The sequence below is a fragment of the Gorilla gorilla genome, chromosome 17 (assembly GCF_029281585.2).
Source record: "Gorilla gorilla gorilla isolate KB3781 chromosome 17, NHGRI_mGorGor1-v2.1_pri, whole genome shotgun sequence".
In the NCBI taxonomy this organism is placed as follows: domain Eukaryota; kingdom Metazoa; phylum Chordata; class Mammalia; order Primates; family Hominidae; genus Gorilla; species Gorilla gorilla.
Genome location: NC_073241.2, coordinates 87,019,419 through 87,038,692, shown reverse-complemented (window position 1 = coordinate 87,038,692; position 19,274 = coordinate 87,019,419). Strand labels below are relative to the sequence as shown.

Here is a 19,274-nt window from a genome sequence, read left to right as displayed (position 1 = left end):
AAAGAGAAAGATCAAGAGCAAGACAAAGCACCCTTTAATTTTCCTTCTGCTTGAGAAAAGCAGAAGGAATCTCTCACCATGGCCACCACAGCTGGGAATGTGCTGGGTCACAACTAAAGCCGGAATATCTTAGCCTCAATTAAGGCCCACAGCCTTGGATATTAACTGGGTATCACTACTGTTTATTCAGGGCTCAAGGGCCCTTTCATCAGCAGGTGATGGATCCTGCCAGAGCTGGGTCCTTGCCCTGCAAGGCAGCAGGCTCCCTTCTGATCCAGGATTGTCTAGAAATGTTGTCTGGGAACTAGGGCCTGAAACAGCTTCATGACCCTGCCTGGTGCCCTATCCTACTGTGGCTGAGCTGGTATCCAAGATGCAAGACAAAGTTCTCTTTACTCCTCCCTCTTATCTCCTCAAGCAGAAGGAAGAGGTCTCTTTTGGAGCAGTGTGGTTGGCCGGGAGGGGCCGAGCAAGCATTCCACTAGCTGCTCTGGCTGGTGTCTCAGTAGGTCATGTGCCTGCTAAGTCAACTGGCTCCAAGTCCAGCTCAGCACTAGGACTTGCCTAAGAGTTGTAGTTCATGTGGCCTACACTGCCTTTCAAGTTTATTTAGAGCCCCAGAGCACTTTGGCCCTCGGTGAGGAGGTTTGCCAGAATTCAAGTTCTGACCAAGGTACAGGAGATTCCCCTCTGGCTAGGGCTGGTCTAAATGCTCCCTCTATGGTCTGGCATCAGCTGAGTTCAGCCTGCTTTTGCTTTCTACTGTCTGTAACAGGGCAGCACTGAGTTCAGTGCAAAGCCTCACAATCGCTGCACTGTCCCTCTCCCAAGCGTACAGATTTTCTCTCCATGCCACACATCTGGTGCTGGGGCTGGGGGAGGGGTGGCATTGGCAATTCAAGACTATCTTTCCTACCCTCTTCAGTCCTTTTTCAGCAATATAAAGTTAAAACCAGGTACTGTGAGTGCCTGATTTTTTGGTTTTTATAAAGGTGCTTTTTTGTTTGTAGATAGTTGTTAAATTTGATGTTCCTATGGGAATTACAATTAGTGCGAGCTTCTATTTGGCCACCTTGCTCCTCTCCATATTCGCCATATATATATATATATATATATATATGCCAACAGAGGGAAGGAGTGGAATCACAAACATTGCTTTAAAACAGTAATACATGTAAATGATCCAATTAGAAAAGGGTCCAGAATGAAAATGAAGTTTTCCTTCCTGCCTCTTCTGTCCCTCAGTCATGCAGTTTCCTTTCCAAAAAAAATACTGCTGGTCTGGGCACGGTGGCTCACACCTGTAATCCCGGCACTCTGGGAGGCCAAGGCAGGAGGATAGCTTGTGGGCAGCAGTTCAAGACCAGCCTGGTCTGCAAAGCAAGACCTCATCTTTACAAAAAAATTTAAAAATTAGGTACGATGGCGTGCACTTTAGTCTCAGCTACTCCAGAAGTTGAGGTGGGAGGATCACTTGAGCCCAGGAGTTCAGAGGCTGCAGTGAGCTATGAGCATGCCACTGCACTCCAGCCCAGGTGCCACAATGAGACTTTGTCTTTTAAAAAGATGACAAAAAGAAACTACGGTTACCAGTTTCTCAAAATATGTCCTTCCAGAGAGATACACGTTTGTATGCGCAAAGAATGCTTACAAACTTGCTTCCTTATATACCCATACACATATGCAGAAACAGATGTGCACGTGTATGTACATATATGCATTCATATTGTGTATGAATTCTGTGCGTCACGTAGCTGAAAGCACAAGATGGTAGATACCCTTCTGCTTTTGTCTCTTAACAGTGTAATTTGGAGGTCATTCCTATCATATTTATGGGGTCACCTCATTCTTTTTTTGCTGACTGCATAGGCTTTCATTGTAATCGTGTTCAACTGGCTGTTCCCAGTAGGCATTTGGGTTGTTTCTAGTCGTTCTGATAAATAGGGCTGCACTGAAAATCCCTGCAGTAGGTACATGGGGGATATTTCCTAGAAGTGTGATTATTTGGTCAGTGCATGTGTGTGTTAAATTTTGAGATCTGGCCAAATTACTCTCCATAAAGGCTACCTCAGAGTGTCTGTTTCTCTGCTTTCTTTTGAACCTAGAATGTCATCCCAAGCATTACCATGTGCCAATATTTTGCTGTTAGAGGATAAAAACTACTATCTCAGTGAAGAATTGCATTTCTCTTTTAGGAACCCAAGTATCTTCTCACAGGTTTAAGAGCCATTTGAGGCCGGGTATGGTGGCTCATGCCCATTATCCCGGCACTTTGGGAGGCCGAGGTGGGCAGATCACCTGAGGTCAGGAGTTCAAGACCAGTCTGGCCAACATGATGAAACCCGGTCTCTACTAAAAATACAAAAATTAGCCGGGCATGATGGTGGGCACCTGTAACCCCAGCTACTCAGGAGAGTGAGGCAGGAGAATCTCTTGAACCCAGGAGACGGAAGTTGCAGTGAGCTGAGATCACATCATTGGACTCCAGCCTCAGCGAGAACAGCATTGAATTTCCCTTTATATGAACTGTCTTTTCATGTCCTTTAGCCATTCTCTCTTGAATTGTTTCTATGGTTTTTTTTTTCTTTTTGATGTTGGACTTTTTATCTACTTGTTTTCCTTGTTTGCTGCAGTGTGTACCAACCAGTGCAGCTTCTTGGTTGTTGGTGGGTCTGTAAGCAAGCGTTTGGAGCCAGCACAGAGAGGATGAGAGGAGGGCTGCACTCATCTGCTCTTCCAGATGGCACTGATCAAAGGACGTGGTGATCATGGGAACACTCTGGAGAGCACGTAGCCATATTTAGATATATTGACAACACAACCATTTAGTAGACTCAGGGTGACTTTAAGCCACATGTCACATGGCAGCTGTTAAAATCATCTCTGTACATGTACATGGGTAGTTCTGATGGCACACCCTTGTTAGCTTTGTAGCTTTTAGCTAAAGGGCCATATGGTGAAGGTGCATTTTTTGCATTTCTTATTTCTTCTCTTTTCTTTGTCAATATATCCATTCTAGAAAATGAGATGAGCCAGGCACAGTGTGGTGCATGCCTGTAATCCCAGCTACTCTGAAGGCTGAGGCAGGAGGATCACTTGAGCCCAGGAATTAGAGGCCAGCCTAGGCACTGGGCAACATAGTGAGACTCCATCTCTTAAAAAAAAAAAAAAAAGAAAAGAAAAGAAAAAGAAAAAGTGGCCAGGCATGGTGACTCAAGCCTGTAATCCCAGCACTTTGGGAGGTCGAGGCAGGTGGACCACCTGAGATTAGGAGTTTGAGAACAGCCTGATCAATATGGTGAAACCCCGTCTCTACTAAAAATACAAAAATTAGCCGGGCGTGGTGGTGTGCACCTGTAGTCCCAGCTACTCGGGAGGCTGAGATAGGAGAACTGCTTGAACCTGGGAGGCAGAGGCTGCAGTGAGCTGAGATCGCACCACTGCACTCCACCCTGGATGACAGAACAAGACTGTCTCAAACAAAAAAAAAATGAAAAAAGAAAATGGACAAAAAAAGAAAATGGGGCAAGATGCCTACTCTTTCTGTAAATTGTCTTTGTAGTTCAAGTGTCCAGTAAAGTTCTCTGTTCCAAGGAGACACTTAAAATAAATATTTGCTTAAAAAGGTCAATTCCTCCGCGTGCTGTTTTGCTGCCCTTCCTAAAGGCATGTGTATCAGTGCAGCACTTCTTGACTGATGTTAATAAGTGTTCTGTGATTTTTTAAAAAGTGCCTATGATTATATTAATTTTGGAAAAGCTATTTTAAATATTAAAGCATTTTAAACATTTAACTTATAAAATAAAATCAGTTTATTTACTACAGGACTTCTCACAGCCTTTAATGTACCAACAAATCCACTGAACTTCCAAGAGAGGGTTGCAAGGTGCTGTCTTCTGCAAGTGTGTCTGTCCACGGAGCTCTGTTTTCATATTTTCATGGTATCTCATTGAAATACAGCTCAAGCAATTAGCCTAAACTCATAGATGAATAAAGAGTAGACATCAATTTGTTTGTCCCCTGATTTGTCTGAATTAGGCCAAACAAGGATCTTTAACTGGAAATAGGGTTATTGATTACTTGACTGCAGTCAGATTTCTAAAATTGAGTAAAAACGCGTTTGCAGTTCAATTGCAGACAAAGACATACTGGTTACTTTCTCCAGGCTCCCCACAGTATTGGCAGAAGTGTAAAATTAAGAGATCAAGGTCATTTCTGGTAACCCCTCACTGCGCCTACTCGAGGTCTGATGCCACCCTCTCTGTCTGAATCATCCAAATCAAAATTGGCCAGGGATGAGGGTATAGTGCTGGGACCAGACAGAGCCACCACCAGGTGGTGGCTTAATTATGAAGCAAATTTACAGAGCCACAAGGGGGATGGACCAGAAGTGGACTGGGAAAGATCATTATGTCCAGCTCCTTAACAGGGCAGTTTCTTCTTTTCACTTGAGTATTTCTAAAATTGACTTTTTAAAAATCCTTTATTGGCCTTTTCTGTCTTCTTGAGAAATCGTGTCTGTTTTTCTTCTCAGCCTTCCTGAAATGTGTAACAGTGGTTCTGAACAGTGTTCTAGAACCCTGGTGGCGGGGATGTGTCACAAGTCATCTGTGTGCTAAAGTAAACCATTAAAAGCACATGCATTTGCAAATTACCACCAAATAGAATGGATTCAAGAGTACCTTATATAAGGTCTTATCTACCTACTTTGAGATCGCCTTTTTGAGTGGAATGTGCTGTTCTGATTGCATACATGATTACAGTGCTTATGAGTGGCTTTATATTTCCATTTTTATTTTCCCTTTTGATAAGATTGCACTTGAGCTACAAAGATACCAGGAACATTTTCATTTGTAATAACACAACTGTTATGATTACCCAATGAAAGGCAGCCAAAATGATGCGAGAAAAATGTTCAATAGTGATATTGTGGCTTTAAAAAAGCAATCAGATTAATTATTTGCATTCCTCAATAGTCTACACTTGTTACTTTTTTTTTTTTTTTTTTTTGAGACAGAGTATCCCTCTGTCACCCAGGCTGAAGTGCAGTGGGACTATCTCGGCTCACTGCAACCTCTGCCTCCCAGGTTCAAGAGATTCTCCTGCCTCAGCATCCTGAGTAGCTGGGATTACAGGCATGCACCACCATGCCCCATTACTTTTTTGTGTTTTTAGTAGAGATGGGGTTTCGCCATGTTGGCCAGGCTGGTTTTGAACTCCTGACCTCAAGTGATCCATCCGCCTTGGCCTCCCAAAGTGCTAGGATTACAGGCGTGAGCCACCATGCTCGGCCTACACTTGTTACTCCTGCCATATTGTCTATATTTCCTTTGGAGTAGGAGTCTAGAAAATACATCATTTTGCCAGGCGTAGTGGCTCACGCCTGTAATCCCAGGACTTTGGGAGGCCAAGGCGGGTGGATCACCAGGTCAGAAGTTCAAGACCAGACTGGCCAATATGGTGAAACCCCGTCTCTACTAAAAATACAAAAATTAGCCGGGTGTGGTGGCAGGCACCTGTAATCCCAGCTACTCAGGAGGCTGAGGCAGAAGAATCACTTGAACCCGGGAGGCAGAGGTTGCAGTGAGCTGAGATCACACAATCTTTATTATTATAGTTGTTAAGACTGATATTTTTGTAATTTTTTACTTTCAAGTGTCTTTTAATATATTCCCATCTCCAAAAATAGTTGTGCCACACTCATTGTTAATTTCTCTTCTCTGCCAATTTGGTGGGGATTCATCAACACCTAGTTCTCTCCATTATGTGCATCACTCAAGGGAGCTTCATCCAGCATGCATGTTCATGGAGAACTTGATGCCAAAGAGGTGCTTCCTCATTCTCTTTTCTTTTCTTTTCTTTTTGTTTTTTTGAGATGGAGTCTTGCTCTGTCGCCCAGGCTAGAGTGCAGTGGCGCAATCTCAGCTCACTGCAACCTCCACCTCCCGGGTTCAAACAATTTTCCTGCCTCAGCCTCCTGAGAAGCTGGGATTACAGGTGCCCGCCACCGCACCTGGCTATTTTTAGTAGAGATGGGGTTTCACCACCTTGGCCAGGCTGGTCTTGAACTCCTGACCTCGTGATCCACCCACCTTGGCCTACCAAAGTGCTGGGATTACAGGCGTGAGCCACCACGCCCGGCCTGCTTCCTCATTTTCTTCCTGATTTATAGCATGCTTGCCTCCAGCTTTCATAGCAGCGGCATGCTTATGCCTTCCTCGAGGCATCAAGGTGTCAGCAGGATCGATTCCTTCTGAGAGCTACAAGGGAGAGATCTGTTCTAGGCTTCTCTCCTTGGCTTGCAGATGGCCATTTTCTCCCTGTGACTTCACATCGTCTTCCATCTATCTCTGTGTCCAAATTTCTCTTTTTGTAAAGGTATCAGTCATGTTGAATTAGGGTCCTCTCTAATGACTTCACTTTAATTTGATTACATCTGCAATGAGCAGTTTCCAAATAAGGTCACATTCTGAGGGATGGAGGTTTAGGACTTCAACATTTGAATCTGGGGAAGACACAATTCAACTCATAACAACATGTTAATTTGCTACTTACGAACTTTTCTCCCTTTTTTTTTAAAGAATGTACATGGCAAGTCAAAGCAAACGATCGCAAGTACCACGAACAACCTCACTTTATGAACACAAAATTCTTGTGTATTAAGGAGAGTAAATATGCGGTGAGTTGTTAACTTTCTGAATTGTTTTTATTAAAATGCAGTTTTTTCCAGTAGCTGGCATACTTACTACCTTCATGCCACACCTGCCTTCTACGTAACCACCTGCCTGGGGCTATTGATAATCATCATTGTTTCTATAGAATGTCATTTTTATTGATGTTTACCTTTGGGGTGGGGAGGGGGTGACTTGAAACAAAACAGAATTATGTAGATTGAAATTTTCTCTCTCTTTTTTAAATTTTAAGCTCTCTTAGAAATGTTTTATGAAAGAATATACAATGATGGCACAGAAGCCTCCTGTTTGAAAGTAATGAGTTTGAAAGGAATCTCTTAAGAACTTATCTTCCCCTTATCTGCCTGGAATGGATTTAGAGCTTTTAAACATATTTTTGACTCAAAAATGCTTATTACCTTTGGAATGTGATAAAGAATGCTTAAAGATTAAATGTGAAATACAAAAATTAGCCTGGAGTGGTGGCATGTGCCCACAGTCTCAGCTACTTGGGAGGCTGAGCCAAGAGAATCGCTTGAGCCCAGGAGGCAGAGGTTTCAGTGAGCTGAGATTGTGCCATTGCACTCCAGCTTGGGTGACAGGAGTGAGACTCTGTCTCAATAATAAGAATAATAATAATAAATATTAAGTGTGGGCTTAAATGTTGTAAGATGTGTGTTTTAATGCCAAGGGCTTCCATAGCAGAGTACCACAACTGGATGGCTTAAAACAACAGAAGTTTACTCTCTCCTGATGCAGGGATCAGAAGTCTGAAATCTTGGTGTTGGCAGGGTTGGCTCCTTCTGGAGCCTCTGCAGGAGAATCTGTTCCCTGCCTCTCCCCTGGCTTCTGGTGGCCACTGGCAATCCTTGGAGTTCCTTGGCTTACAGATGAAGTCACCCCAATCTCTGCTTCCATCTTCAAGGGGCACTCTTCCTGTGTGTGTCTGTGTGCAACTTTCCTCTTATAGGGACCCCAGTCCGAATAAGCACCTCATTAAATTAGAGCCTGTCCTAATCACGTATGACTTCATCTTGATTATCTCTGCGAAGATCCTATTTCCAAATAAGATCCCACATAGGTATTAGCATTAAGACCTGAACATATCTTTTGCAGGACACAATGCAACCCACTACAGTACCTTTTGCTCTTTCTTACATAGTAGGCTCTGTCTCCTCACTTAAATAAAAGCCTCACTTTTCCTGGCTTTGGCCATGTTGTTGTCTACCTTTACCCTGTTTTCTAACAGTCTCTGATGGGTCAAGGAATCTGACAGCAGGATTTATTTGGTCACAGTCTGATGTCTGTTTCTTGTTACTGCCTCTGTCATAAGACTCCAAGTAGTCATTTTGAGGCTTGGCTGCTTGGCTAGAATTAAAAGCTTAAAAGAAATATCAGTATCTTTCTTTCTTCTTTTCTTTTTTAAGGCAGAGTCTCACTCTGTCACTCAGGCTGGAGTGCAGTGGGGCGATCTGCAACTTCTGCCTCCCTGGTTCAAGCGATTCTCCTGCCTCAGCCTCCCAAGTATCTGGGATTACAGGTGCATGCCACCACGCCTGGCTAATTTTTGTATTTTTAGTAGAGGTGGGGTTTCACCATGTTGGCCAGGCTGGTCTCAAACTCCTAGGCTCAGGTGATCCACCCTCCTCGGTCTCCCAAAGCGCTGGGATTGCAGGCATAAGCCACCGCACCCAGACAAAATCCTCAATATCTTTCTGACAGATTATGTTCCTTTGTCACTGTAAGCTGTGGGACTTGTGACTTTTGCAGATGTGTATACATTGTGATAAATACAGCATCATTTAGAATGACTCTTATTTTTTCCAACAGAATAATGCAATTAAAACATACAAGTACAACGCATTTACCTTTATACCAATGAATCTGTTTGAGCAATTTAAGAGAGCAGCCAATTTATATTTCCTGGGTCTTCTTATCTTACAGGTAATGCCCTTTGCTATCTTAAATCTGTTTGAATTATAGTGACTTGATAACATTTAAGCTGTAGACACATATAATGTGAATAATCTTGAAAGTGTTTTATATTAGCATTAGGGTTCTGTACATAAAGGAACAGTGCCTCATACACAGAACCAGCTCAATCAGTGTTATATGAACAGGGAAAGGGAGCAAATGGAAATATTATTCTAATTCTGTATTTTAAAAAATTTCATGTTATACTGATATGGGTGTTAAAACTGGTATCCCTGAAGTGAATAAAACTAAAATCCAGCCAGGCTCAGTGGCCCACGCCTGTAATCCCAGCACTTTGGGAGGCCGAGGCGGGCGGATCACCTCAGGTGAGGAGTTCCAGACCAGCCTGGCTAACATGGTTAAACCCCGTTTCTACTAAAAATACAACAAATTAGCCAGGCGTGATGGTGCATGCCTATAATCCCAGCTACTCGGGAGACTGAGGCAAGAGAATCGCTTGAACCCAGGAGGCGGAGGTTGCAGTGAGCCGAGATCACACCATTGCACTCCAGCTTGGACAACAAGAGCTAAACTCCATCTCAAAAAAAAATAAAATAAAATATAATCCTTACTTTGTAAAATTATTTGCACCTTAAAATGAAAGCTATTTTGTGCTTGCCTTTTATCATTGTATTTAGATGCTGAATTTCCCCCCCAAAAAGATCATTGATTTTTTATTAAAATTTTGGTCATAAATTTCAGTAAGTTATTTTTGTGAACTGTTTTTACATTTTAAAAGGCCTACTTAAAAATTTTTTTTTCCTAATTGTGGCAAAGCATCCAGTTATCCAGAGAGCATGAGTTTAACTGTGCAAGAACTGTTGCTGTAACCGAGGGAACTCTACACACACTAGTTAGCGCCAGAATCAACCTTTAGTGTCTGCCATGCGGATTACATAGCTTAAGCTCAGAATATCCACCTGGTTTTTTCAGATTCTTTTTTTTTTTTTTTTTTTTTTTGAGACCGTGTTTCTCTCTTGTCGTCCAGGCTGGAGTGCAGTGGCACCATCTTGGCTCACTGCAACCTCCTCCTCCTTCTCTTGGGTTCAAGCGATTCTCCTGCCTTAGCCCCCCGAGTAGCTGGGATCACAGTTGCCAGCCACCACGCCCAGCTAATTTTTGTATTTTTAGTAGAGACAGGGTTTCACCATGTTGACCAGGCTGGTCTCAAACTCCCGAATTCAGGTGATCCACCCGCCTCAGCCTCACCAAGTGCTGGGATTACAAGCGTGAGCCACTGTGCCCGGGCACTTTATCAGATTCTTTACGGCAAGCATTGGATTTGGAAAAGTTACACCTGCTGGGATTGACCCTTTAAGGTTTTATGAAAATGGGGTAGAATGTGTGTCTAAGTGGGGATGGAGGATGCGAGGAGAGGACAGAAAAAGAAGAGATGATGCTAAGGAGAAATGGATAGGCAATGATTTAGGAAACTGTAAGACCTTCAAGTCAGATAGTAAAGGATGGCCCTGTTATCAAAGGAGATGCTTAGAAAGGTGTGTGTAGAGGTTAGCACTGCAAACTCCAAGGTGCTGCTCTATAGGAAGTAGGCCATTTTCCCTTACTTACTTCTAGCAGGGAAGAGGAGTTTCACATGTTCACTGTGATGTGGGAAGAAGGATTTTTTTGTCTTCTAACTGCACCCCAGTTATCTTCTCTCTCTCTTTTTTTTTTTTTTTGAGATGGAGTTTCGCTCCTGTTGTCAAGGCTGGAGTGCAATGGCGTGATCTCAGCTCACCAAAACCTCTCCCTCCCAGGTTCAAGCTATTCTCCTGCCTCAGCCTCCTGAGTAGCTGGGATTACAGGCATGCGCCACCACACCTGGCTAGTTTTGTATTTTTAGTAGAGACGGGGTTTCTCTATGTTGGTCAGGCTGGTCTCGAACTTCCAACCTCAGGTGATCCGCCCACCTCGGCCTCCCAAAGTGTTGGGATTACAAGCATGAGCTACCGTGCCTGGCCCAGTTATCTTCTCTTAAGGTCAGCAATCCAAATTAGGGTAACAGTAATAGCCGTGGGCAGCTTCTTAACTTGTGTTGTCACTACACTTAATTCTTCTAGTCTAGAAGGTCAGGCCTGGCATGACCTCCATTTTGCAGAGAAAAGCTGAGGCCTAGTAAGCTAAAGTAACTTGCTCAAAGTCCCATAAGCCATAAATGATAGAGCTGACCAAGACTTGGATCTAGGAGTTGACTCCAGAGCCTGTCATTTTAACCACTACATTATAGAGCCCAGTGATCAGGAGGATGGTTATGAAATAACTTTATTAAACTTGCATCCCAATCTTTATTCAAATTTAGAGGCTGTCTTGATGGAGGAAGGCCAGCTCACTTTCTTGGATAGGCCAACAGTGATGATGAAGGAAGCACTTTCTTCTAATGCCCTCAGAGATGCTCTCCCTAATCCCTCACTTTCAGAGGAAGCTAGTACCTCTTGCCATCTTTGCCTCCAGCATGGGATCCTCAGAAACCACTGACTGAGAAACCTGCAGTATAGAACCTACTATGCATGCATTCCTTAAAAGCTAAGGTGACTTTGGCCAGGCACGGTGGCTCACACCTGTAATCCCAGCACTTTGGGAGGCTGAGGCAGGAGGATTGCCTGAGGTCAGGAGTTCGAGACCAGCCTGGCCAACATGGTGAAAACCCATCTCTACTAAAAATACAAAAAAATTAGCCGGGGGTGGTGGCACACACCTGTAATCCCAGCTACTCAGGAGGCTGAAGCAGGAGAATCGCTTGAGCCTGGGAGGCGGAGGTTGCATTGAGCCAAAATTGTGCCACTGCACTCCAGCCTGGGTGACAGAGGAAGACTCCATCTCAAAAAAAAAAAAAGAAAAAAGAAGTTAAGACGAGACTTCTCCCTTGCCACTCCTACCCCCTCACCCCCAGTTAAATATGATTTTCACAAAAGATTTAGAGCAACTCTTTTTTAGGTATCGTAATACAAAACTTCCTTGGTGTCCAGTTAAGGTTGCAATGAGATAATTTCAGGAGCCACTGCCCTCTAGGCTCTGTTCCAGGTATCCAGACGCTAGAGAGAACCACTAGAAGGAGGTTGTCCAAATGCTTGAAGAGCCTTTCCTATATACTCTGCAGGATGTAGACTTATGTGATGACGGTGATGAGACTTGGAATTAGCAAGCTTAGAATTAGCAATAAGTTACCTGTAAGCTTGATATGCCTTCATGGACACACACATAAGCCCTTTTATTCTTTTAGGCAGTTCCTCAAATCTCTACCCTGGCTTGGTACACCACACTAGTGCCCCTGCTTGTGGTGCTGGGCATCACTGCAATCAAAGACCTGGTGGACGATGTGGTGAGGATTTCTTATACAACGTTCTACTCATTGCTTTGAGTTGACTTTAAGTTCTCATGCCTTCCTTCTCTATTGAGATGTTTAAAACAGCATTTCCCCATCTTCCTTCTCAAGGCTCGCCATAAAATGGATAAGGAAATCAACAATAGGATGTGTGAAGTCATTAAGGATGGCAGGTACTGTGTCTAATTAGTAACTGAGTTTCAAGGATGTAATGCATAACTCTGCCTAGAAACACATTCAGAGATAATTATTACAATGCAGAAGGCTATTAGTACATTAACTGTTTATTTTTTTCGAGATAGAGTCTCGCTCTGTCGCCCAGGCTGGAGAGCAGTAGCATTATCTCGGCTCACTGCAACTTCCACCTCCCAGGTTCAAGCAATTTTCCTGCCTCAGCCTCCGAGTAGATGGGATTACAGGCGTGCACCACCATGCTCAGCTAATTTTGTACTTTTAGTAGAGATGGGGTTTCACCATGTTGGCCAGGCTGGTCTCAAACTCCTGACCTCAAGTTATCCTCCTTGATCTCCCAAAGTGTTGGGATTACAGGCGTAAGCCACCATGCCTGGCCTTAAATTATCTTTTTAATGAGTATGTACCCCTGTTGTAATAAATCTAATAAGGATAGTGATAAAAATAGATAAAAAGATGACTATTTTGAGTACTAAATTCCATAGGAAATATTCATTAAAATTTTTAACATATCAACACTTTTAAAAGTTTTAAACTATAATACTGTTTTAAAGATTTTCACATATACAAATGATATACCCAGTGGACGTAATGAACCTACTATAAATAATAAACTTAATTTCTTTGGAGGCAGTCATCTAATCACTATGTGTTTATCTGCCATTCATTTATGGCCAAAAATGACTTGGAGATTTAAAATACTTTTTAAATATATGTTTATGCCCCAGTTCCCCTAATGTTACAAGAATTTAGTATACAATTCTTAACTCCAGAATTAAAAAAAAAATTTGGCTTATCTTTCAATTAACGAAATTGTAGATGTTTTACATTTCAGTATTTCTGAAATTTTAAAATAGAAATTTGCATGTAAGTCCGAAATGACAAATGGATAGGCCAGCACCTTCTTAGCAGGGCTACTGGAAGGCAATTCTGAATACTGAAATATTGGAGGCAATTCTGTAAGATTCTTCTATCTGATGTTCCAGTTTCCTCTGAGGAGGCCCCCTGTGCTCTACCCTGCTGATGCTCAAGTTCCTATAGGTATGACCCCACTGCAGGGGCTGCTCAGGCCATGGCCCTGCCAGACATGCACCCTAGACTTCCAAATTCAAGGCAACCCAGAGCTCCTCTTTACCAGTGTAGGTAGCTATGGTACAGGCTAAACATATGGGTTGGCCAGGCACGGTGGCTCACGCCTGTAATCTCAGCACTTTGGGAGGCCGAGGCAGGAGGATCACTTGAGGCCAGGAGTTTGAGGCCAGCCTGGAAAACTTAGTGAGACTCCTGTCTTTTTTTTTATTTTTTTGAGACGGAGTCTCGCTCTGTCGCCCAGGCTGGAGTTCAGTGGCATGATCTCGGCTCACTGCAAGCTCCGCCTCCCGGGTTCACACCATCCTGCCTCAGCTTCCCGAGTAGCTGGGACTACAGGCGCCCGCCACTGCACCTGGCTAATTTTTTGTATTTTTAGTAGAGATGGGGTTTCACCGTGGTCTTAATCTCCTGACCTCATGATCCACCCACCTCGGCCTCCCAAAGTGCTGGGATTACAGGCGTGAGCCACCGGGCCCGGCCGAGACTCCTGTCTTAACAACAACAACCTCCTCTGCTAGGCTCATTGGGACACTTATTCTACTTTACTGAATGAAGTGTTTCCTAATCCTAGAATTGTAAATAAAGCCAATTAAGATCTTTAAATTGTTGTGATTTTGTCTTTTGACACTTGAAAGGTAACTTTGGAACATAATTTTCTTATTTGCAAAGGAAAAAAAGCCATCTAAACATATTTATAGCTTGGTATAGTCTATATTTGCATTAGACAGAGTGGAAGTACGGCTGTAAGTCAGGTTATTTTCCTCAGTGTTGACACATAAAAAGTCTTGGAATTAGGCCTTAGTTACTATTTTTAGCACTTGAATTTGCAGTTCTGCCTGAAGCCTCTTGCTCAAAAAACAACTCATTACTGATCGCTGAGTTGGTGCTTTCGTCACAGTTGACTACGTTAATTTAACAAACACTTATGGAGTACTTTCTGCATGTTGGAGGCAGGACAGTATCCTTGAGAAATTTATAGTTCAAGACAGAAGATGAGACACCTACACGCATCATTCTAATAAAATCCATATCAGAATAAAAAAGATAAAAACAAAATGCTCTGACAGTACAGGGAAGGGAAAATTCACTTTAGCAAGGGAATGTGGGGAAAGATGTCAAGACGTGAGCAAAGCCCTGAAAATGATGCCCTAGGGAGGCTGAAGGAGCTGTGTAAACACAAGTTGTGGTGACAACACAAAGCTCCATCAGACAACTGACCATAATCCAATTTGAGTGTAGCCTCAGGGCCTTAAAGGGAATGCAGTGTCTTTGTCAGTTAAGCCTTTACAATTAAGAAGTTAACCGGCCAAGTGAGGTGGCTTATGCCTATAATCCCAGCACTTTGGGAGGCCGAGGTGGGTGGATCACCTGAGGTCAGGAGTTCGAGACCAGCCTGGCCAATATGGTAAAAACTCATCTCTAAAAAATTAGTCAGGCGTGATGGCACGTGCCTGTAGTCCCAGCTACTCGGGAGGCTGAGGCAGGAGAATCTCTTGAACCCCAGGAGGCAGAAGTTGCAGTGAGCTGAGATCGTGCCACTGCACTCCAGCCTGGGCAACAGAGCAAGACTCTGTCTCAATGAAAAAAAATAATAAATAAACAATAAAGCTAATTTAAACAGCAGAGAGTAGGCAAGCTCTGAAGCCCCACGAAGACTCTGGGAGGCCCAGGTGGGTGCCATAATGTAGGTGCTTCTGTCCTGGGACCAGCATGGAGCAAGTGATGGGTCACTGAGAAGGAACACAGCAGGGAGGCAAGTTGGACATAAGCAAAAAGAAAAGGAGGTGGCAAGTATTTCCCTGCAACGCACATAAGTGGCCCCCATAAACTCTTCCTTACATGACCTAGATGAAAAGAATGTATCAAAGTCATTCATCATTGCTTCCTTCAGAGGTCAATACGATTTTCATGTCCCCATTTAATATGTTTACATCATTAAAGAGCAAAATTTTAGCATTTTCTCTGTGACTTGCATATTTTCCAGAATCTGTAACATCCAGAAAGAATAGTAATTCCCTTGCCTGTAACTTAAAATGTCAATAAATCCTCATTATTTTTAATCCTTAGGTTCAAAGTTGCTAAGTGGAAAGAAATTCAAGTTGGAGACGTCATTCGTCTGAAAAAAAATGATTTTGTTCCAGTAAGTGAACAAATTCTGCTTCTCTCGTTCCTTGTTCTCCCCCAGCCCCTGTGCTCGGCTTTTCCCTCAGGGTCTCGGTGTTATTTGTGTGTTTTGTTTTGGACAGGCTGACATTCTCCTGCTGTCTAGCTCTGAGCCTAACAGCCTCTGCTATGTGGAAACAGCAGAACTGGATGGGTAAGTGTGTCTCGATGGGACTGATTTAAAGCTGGCCTTTGAAGGCACATTCATTCCACTGAAATCGGGGCATTCTGGACCAGACGGCTTGATATCTGGCCTTGCCTCTGCCACCTGCTGCTGTCCCTACTGATCTCACCTTTGCCCCTCTGTGAAGTGGAGCTCTTACTACCTGCGTTTCTCCACCTCTCAGGGAAGGTAAAAGGATCAGACAGGAGCATATGTGTCTGAGTCCTTTATCAACTGCTGAGCAGTGTCCAGACAGACATGAATAAAATCGAGGTTATTATCTGTGTCAGAGAAAGGAACAGATTTTTAAAGTCTTTACCAATAGGCAATTTATTTATTTATTTTTGAGACAGAGTCTCACTCTGTCGCCCAGGCTGGAGTGTAGTGGTGCTATCTCAGCTCACTGCAACCTCCACTCCCCCTGGGTTCAAATAATTCTCCTGCCTCAGCCTCTTGAGTAACTGAGATTACAGGCTCCAGCCCCCACACCCAGCTAATTTTTGCATTTTTAGTAGAGATGGGGTTTCACCATGTTAGCCAGGCTGGTCTCGAACTCCTGATCTCAAGTGATCTGCCCACCTCGGCCTGCCAAATTGCTGGGATTACAGGGGTGAGCCACCGCACCTGGCCCCAGGAGGCAATTTTGAATTCTCCTTGTATTGGTTTTGGCTACTATGCTATCATTTAAAAGAGAATGAAGTTCTGTTTTTGACCAGTTTTCTGACCAGTTTTCAAGGCATTTATTGAGTGCTCACGAGGTTGCCGGCACTTTACATATTAGCTCATTTAATCCTCTAAACGACCATGTGAGACGAATATTATTGGTCTGTATTACCCATGAGGAATTGGAGGCCCAGGGAGGTGCAGCAGCCCGCCCAAGGTCACACAGTAAGCGGTAGAGTCAGGACATTGCTCCCTCTGCTCCTCGCGCCTCACACTCCAGATGTGCATACACTGCTTTACAGAGAGCGGAAATCATGAGACTGAAAACTAGGGCTGTCTTTGCTTCATAGATCAAGCAATTGACTGTTGGAAATCTATCACACCTTTTTTTTTTTTTTGGTGGAAAAAAATACTAAAAGCCAATTAACCACTTCTTAATTGTAAAGGCTAATTGGTTAAAAACCAATTAACCACTTCTTAATTGTAAAGGCTTAACTGACAAAGACACTGCATTGTCTTTAAGGCCCCGAGGCTATACCCAAATTGGATTACGGGCAGTTGCCTGATAGAGCTTTCTGTTGTCAGGTTGGTCTCAAACTCCTGACCTCAAGTGATCTGCCTGCCTGTGCCTCCCAAAGTGCTGCCATTACATGCGTGAGCCGCGGCGCCTGACTGACTGTTTATTCTCAACTATAAAACTGCTATTATTTCCATGAGAGATTCTAAAGCTTTACAAAGACATAAGATCCTAACATGCCCTGCCAGAACAGAATGGTGAGGTTGAGAATGAACTTCCCTAGGGAAAATTCCTGAGTATTCGTGAATCCTATAAAAAGCCGTCAGTCGTGAGAAGGCAGCCTCACCCTCGAGAGCACCTGCCCTGGCCTGCCCTTGTGCCCACCCACGACCTTACCTTGCACTATGGTGGGGCAGTTGGGAGTAAAGCTAAGACTTCCTTTTCCAAATAAAATTGTCTTTCAAAAACATGCGGTCCAGTTATTCACTCTGGAAAAGAATTTGACAGAGGCGAAACAGAATTTCTGTAACAAATATGTGTTATAGAATCATCTTAATGTGATTAAATATTAGACTCTACATTTTCAAACAGCACTTTGGTAGTCCTAGCTGATGGCAAAGTTAAAGTTAATGAGAAGGATGTTTGTGGGTACCTCTGTCCTAACCTTCACAACAACAAACAGTGAAGGGAACCAACATTTCCCAAGGTCAGAGATTTTCTCTACTTCAGGGGATAACCTTTTCCAAACCTGAAGTTCCAAGGTGAACAGAGTTTGAAAATAGAAACAGCTAATTATTTAGGCTTCATGTCCAGGTATGGCTAATGTAACTTTGGATGATTAACTTCCATTTTGAACTCGAAAATTTGTTCATTTAATTCATTTTTTCCCCATTCCTTTAGAGAAACCAATTTAAAATTTAAGATGTCACTTGAAATCACAGACCAGTACCTCCAAAGAGAAGATACATTGGCTACATTTGATGGTTTGTACCAAACATGTCTTACTTTGCTTTAAATTTTAGTTGCTTGGTTCAATTCCTATTGATTAAAACCAGAAAGACTTTTGTATGTGATTAATTATGTGAATCTTATATTTTTAAAAGGTTTTATTGAATGTGAAGAACCCAATAACCGACTAGATAAGTTTACAGGAACACTATTTTGGAGAAACACAAGCTTTCCTTTGGATGCTGATAAAATTTTGTTACGTGGCTGTGTAATTAGGAACACTGATTTCTGCCACGGCTTAGTCATTTTTGCAGGTACGTTCAGAGTTTCTTGGGAAATTAATCAGCTATGATCTTTAAAGACTTAGAGGGGATTGCTTTTCTGTCCTTTCTCCATCAAAACCAAAAGAAGAGTAATAGCATCATGAGCTTTTTTTTTTTTTTTTTTTTTTGAGACAGAGTCTCACTCTGTAGCCCAGGCTGGAGTGCAGTGGCATAATCTCAGCTCACTGCAACCTCTGTCTCCTGGGTTCAAGTGATTCTCCTGTCTCAGGCTCCAGAGTAGTTGGGATTATAGGCATGTGCCACCATGCCCAGCTAATTTTTGTATTTTTAGTAGAGACAGGGTTTTGCCATGTTGGCCAGGCTGGCCTCGAACCCCTGACCTCAGGTGATCTGCCCAACTCAGCCTCCAAAACTGCTGGGATTACAGGCGTAAGCCACCATGCCTGGCCAAGAAGAGTAATTTTATTGGTGAGCTAGTGAATTGATTTTTCCCAACTGATGATTACATTGAATTTTCCATTTTCAGGTGCTGACACTAAAATAATGAAGAATAGTGGGAAAACCAGATTTAAAAGAACTAAAATTGATTACTTGATGAACTACATGGTTTACACGGTATTTATTTTTCATCTCAGTAGATCTCTCATCTAGATTGCTGTCTTTTGCACTAATATTATCGTATGTTTTTCTAATACAAAATCTTACCTCTTTAGGTGGAATAGAAAAATTTTTCGGCACTCCAAGCTTCAAATGCAGGAAGAAGGGATTTTTTTTCCAGAAATGCCTTACTTTTTCTCAGAAATGCCACACTTTTAACAGGAGAATTCCCTTGGGAAGGGAAATTTCGGTTGCAGGGTGCCCTGAGTGCTTTGATGACAGGAACTGGAAAACCAGGAAGCCCTAGATAAATTAGTGAAGCTGGACTCCTGAAGTCAATGTAGGGTTGATTTCATTGCTGGTACTTTCCCATAGAGGCAGTTCTCTTAGAAGCAAGCCTCCCTCAGCACCCCCAACATATACTGTATAGCTCCAAATACAAGGCAAGGCTAAAAATAAAGTATGTCGAGGACACTCAAGACCACTCCCAGGTTTGATGATTCACTGGAAGGACTCATAGGCCTCAGCACATAGTCGTATTCACAGCTGTGAGTCATTACAACAAAAGGACACAGAGCAAGATCACCAAAGACTCATGGAGCAAAGTGCAAAGGAAACCAGGCACAAGCTTCCAAAAGTCTGCCATCCTGCCCCCACTCCCCACCAAACCACACACACAATAGGCACT

General features: G+C 43.0%; 1 protein-coding gene across 3 annotated transcripts in view; it reads left to right on the top strand.

Annotated features, from left to right (window-relative positions):
• ATP8B1 (ATPase phospholipid transporting 8B1) overlaps positions 1-19,274 on the top strand; it is a 156,423-nt gene that overhangs the window by 86,992 nt on the left and 50,157 nt on the right. For all 3 annotated transcript variants that reach the window (XM_063699249.1, XM_055368209.2, XM_004059466.5), the window contains exons 3-11: positions 6,582-6,679; positions 8,502-8,615; positions 11,866-11,964; positions 12,079-12,140; positions 15,319-15,391; positions 15,498-15,568; positions 17,658-17,740; positions 17,861-18,019; positions 18,516-18,604. In XM_063699249.1, coding sequence (XP_063555319.1) covers positions 6,582-6,679; positions 8,502-8,615; positions 11,866-11,964; positions 12,079-12,140; positions 15,319-15,391; positions 15,498-15,568; positions 17,658-17,740; positions 17,861-18,019; positions 18,516-18,604 — 848 coding nt within the window. The remainder of the gene's footprint in view (positions 1-6,581; positions 6,680-8,501; positions 8,616-11,865; positions 11,965-12,078; positions 12,141-15,318; positions 15,392-15,497; positions 15,569-17,657; positions 17,741-17,860; positions 18,020-18,515; positions 18,605-19,274) is intronic.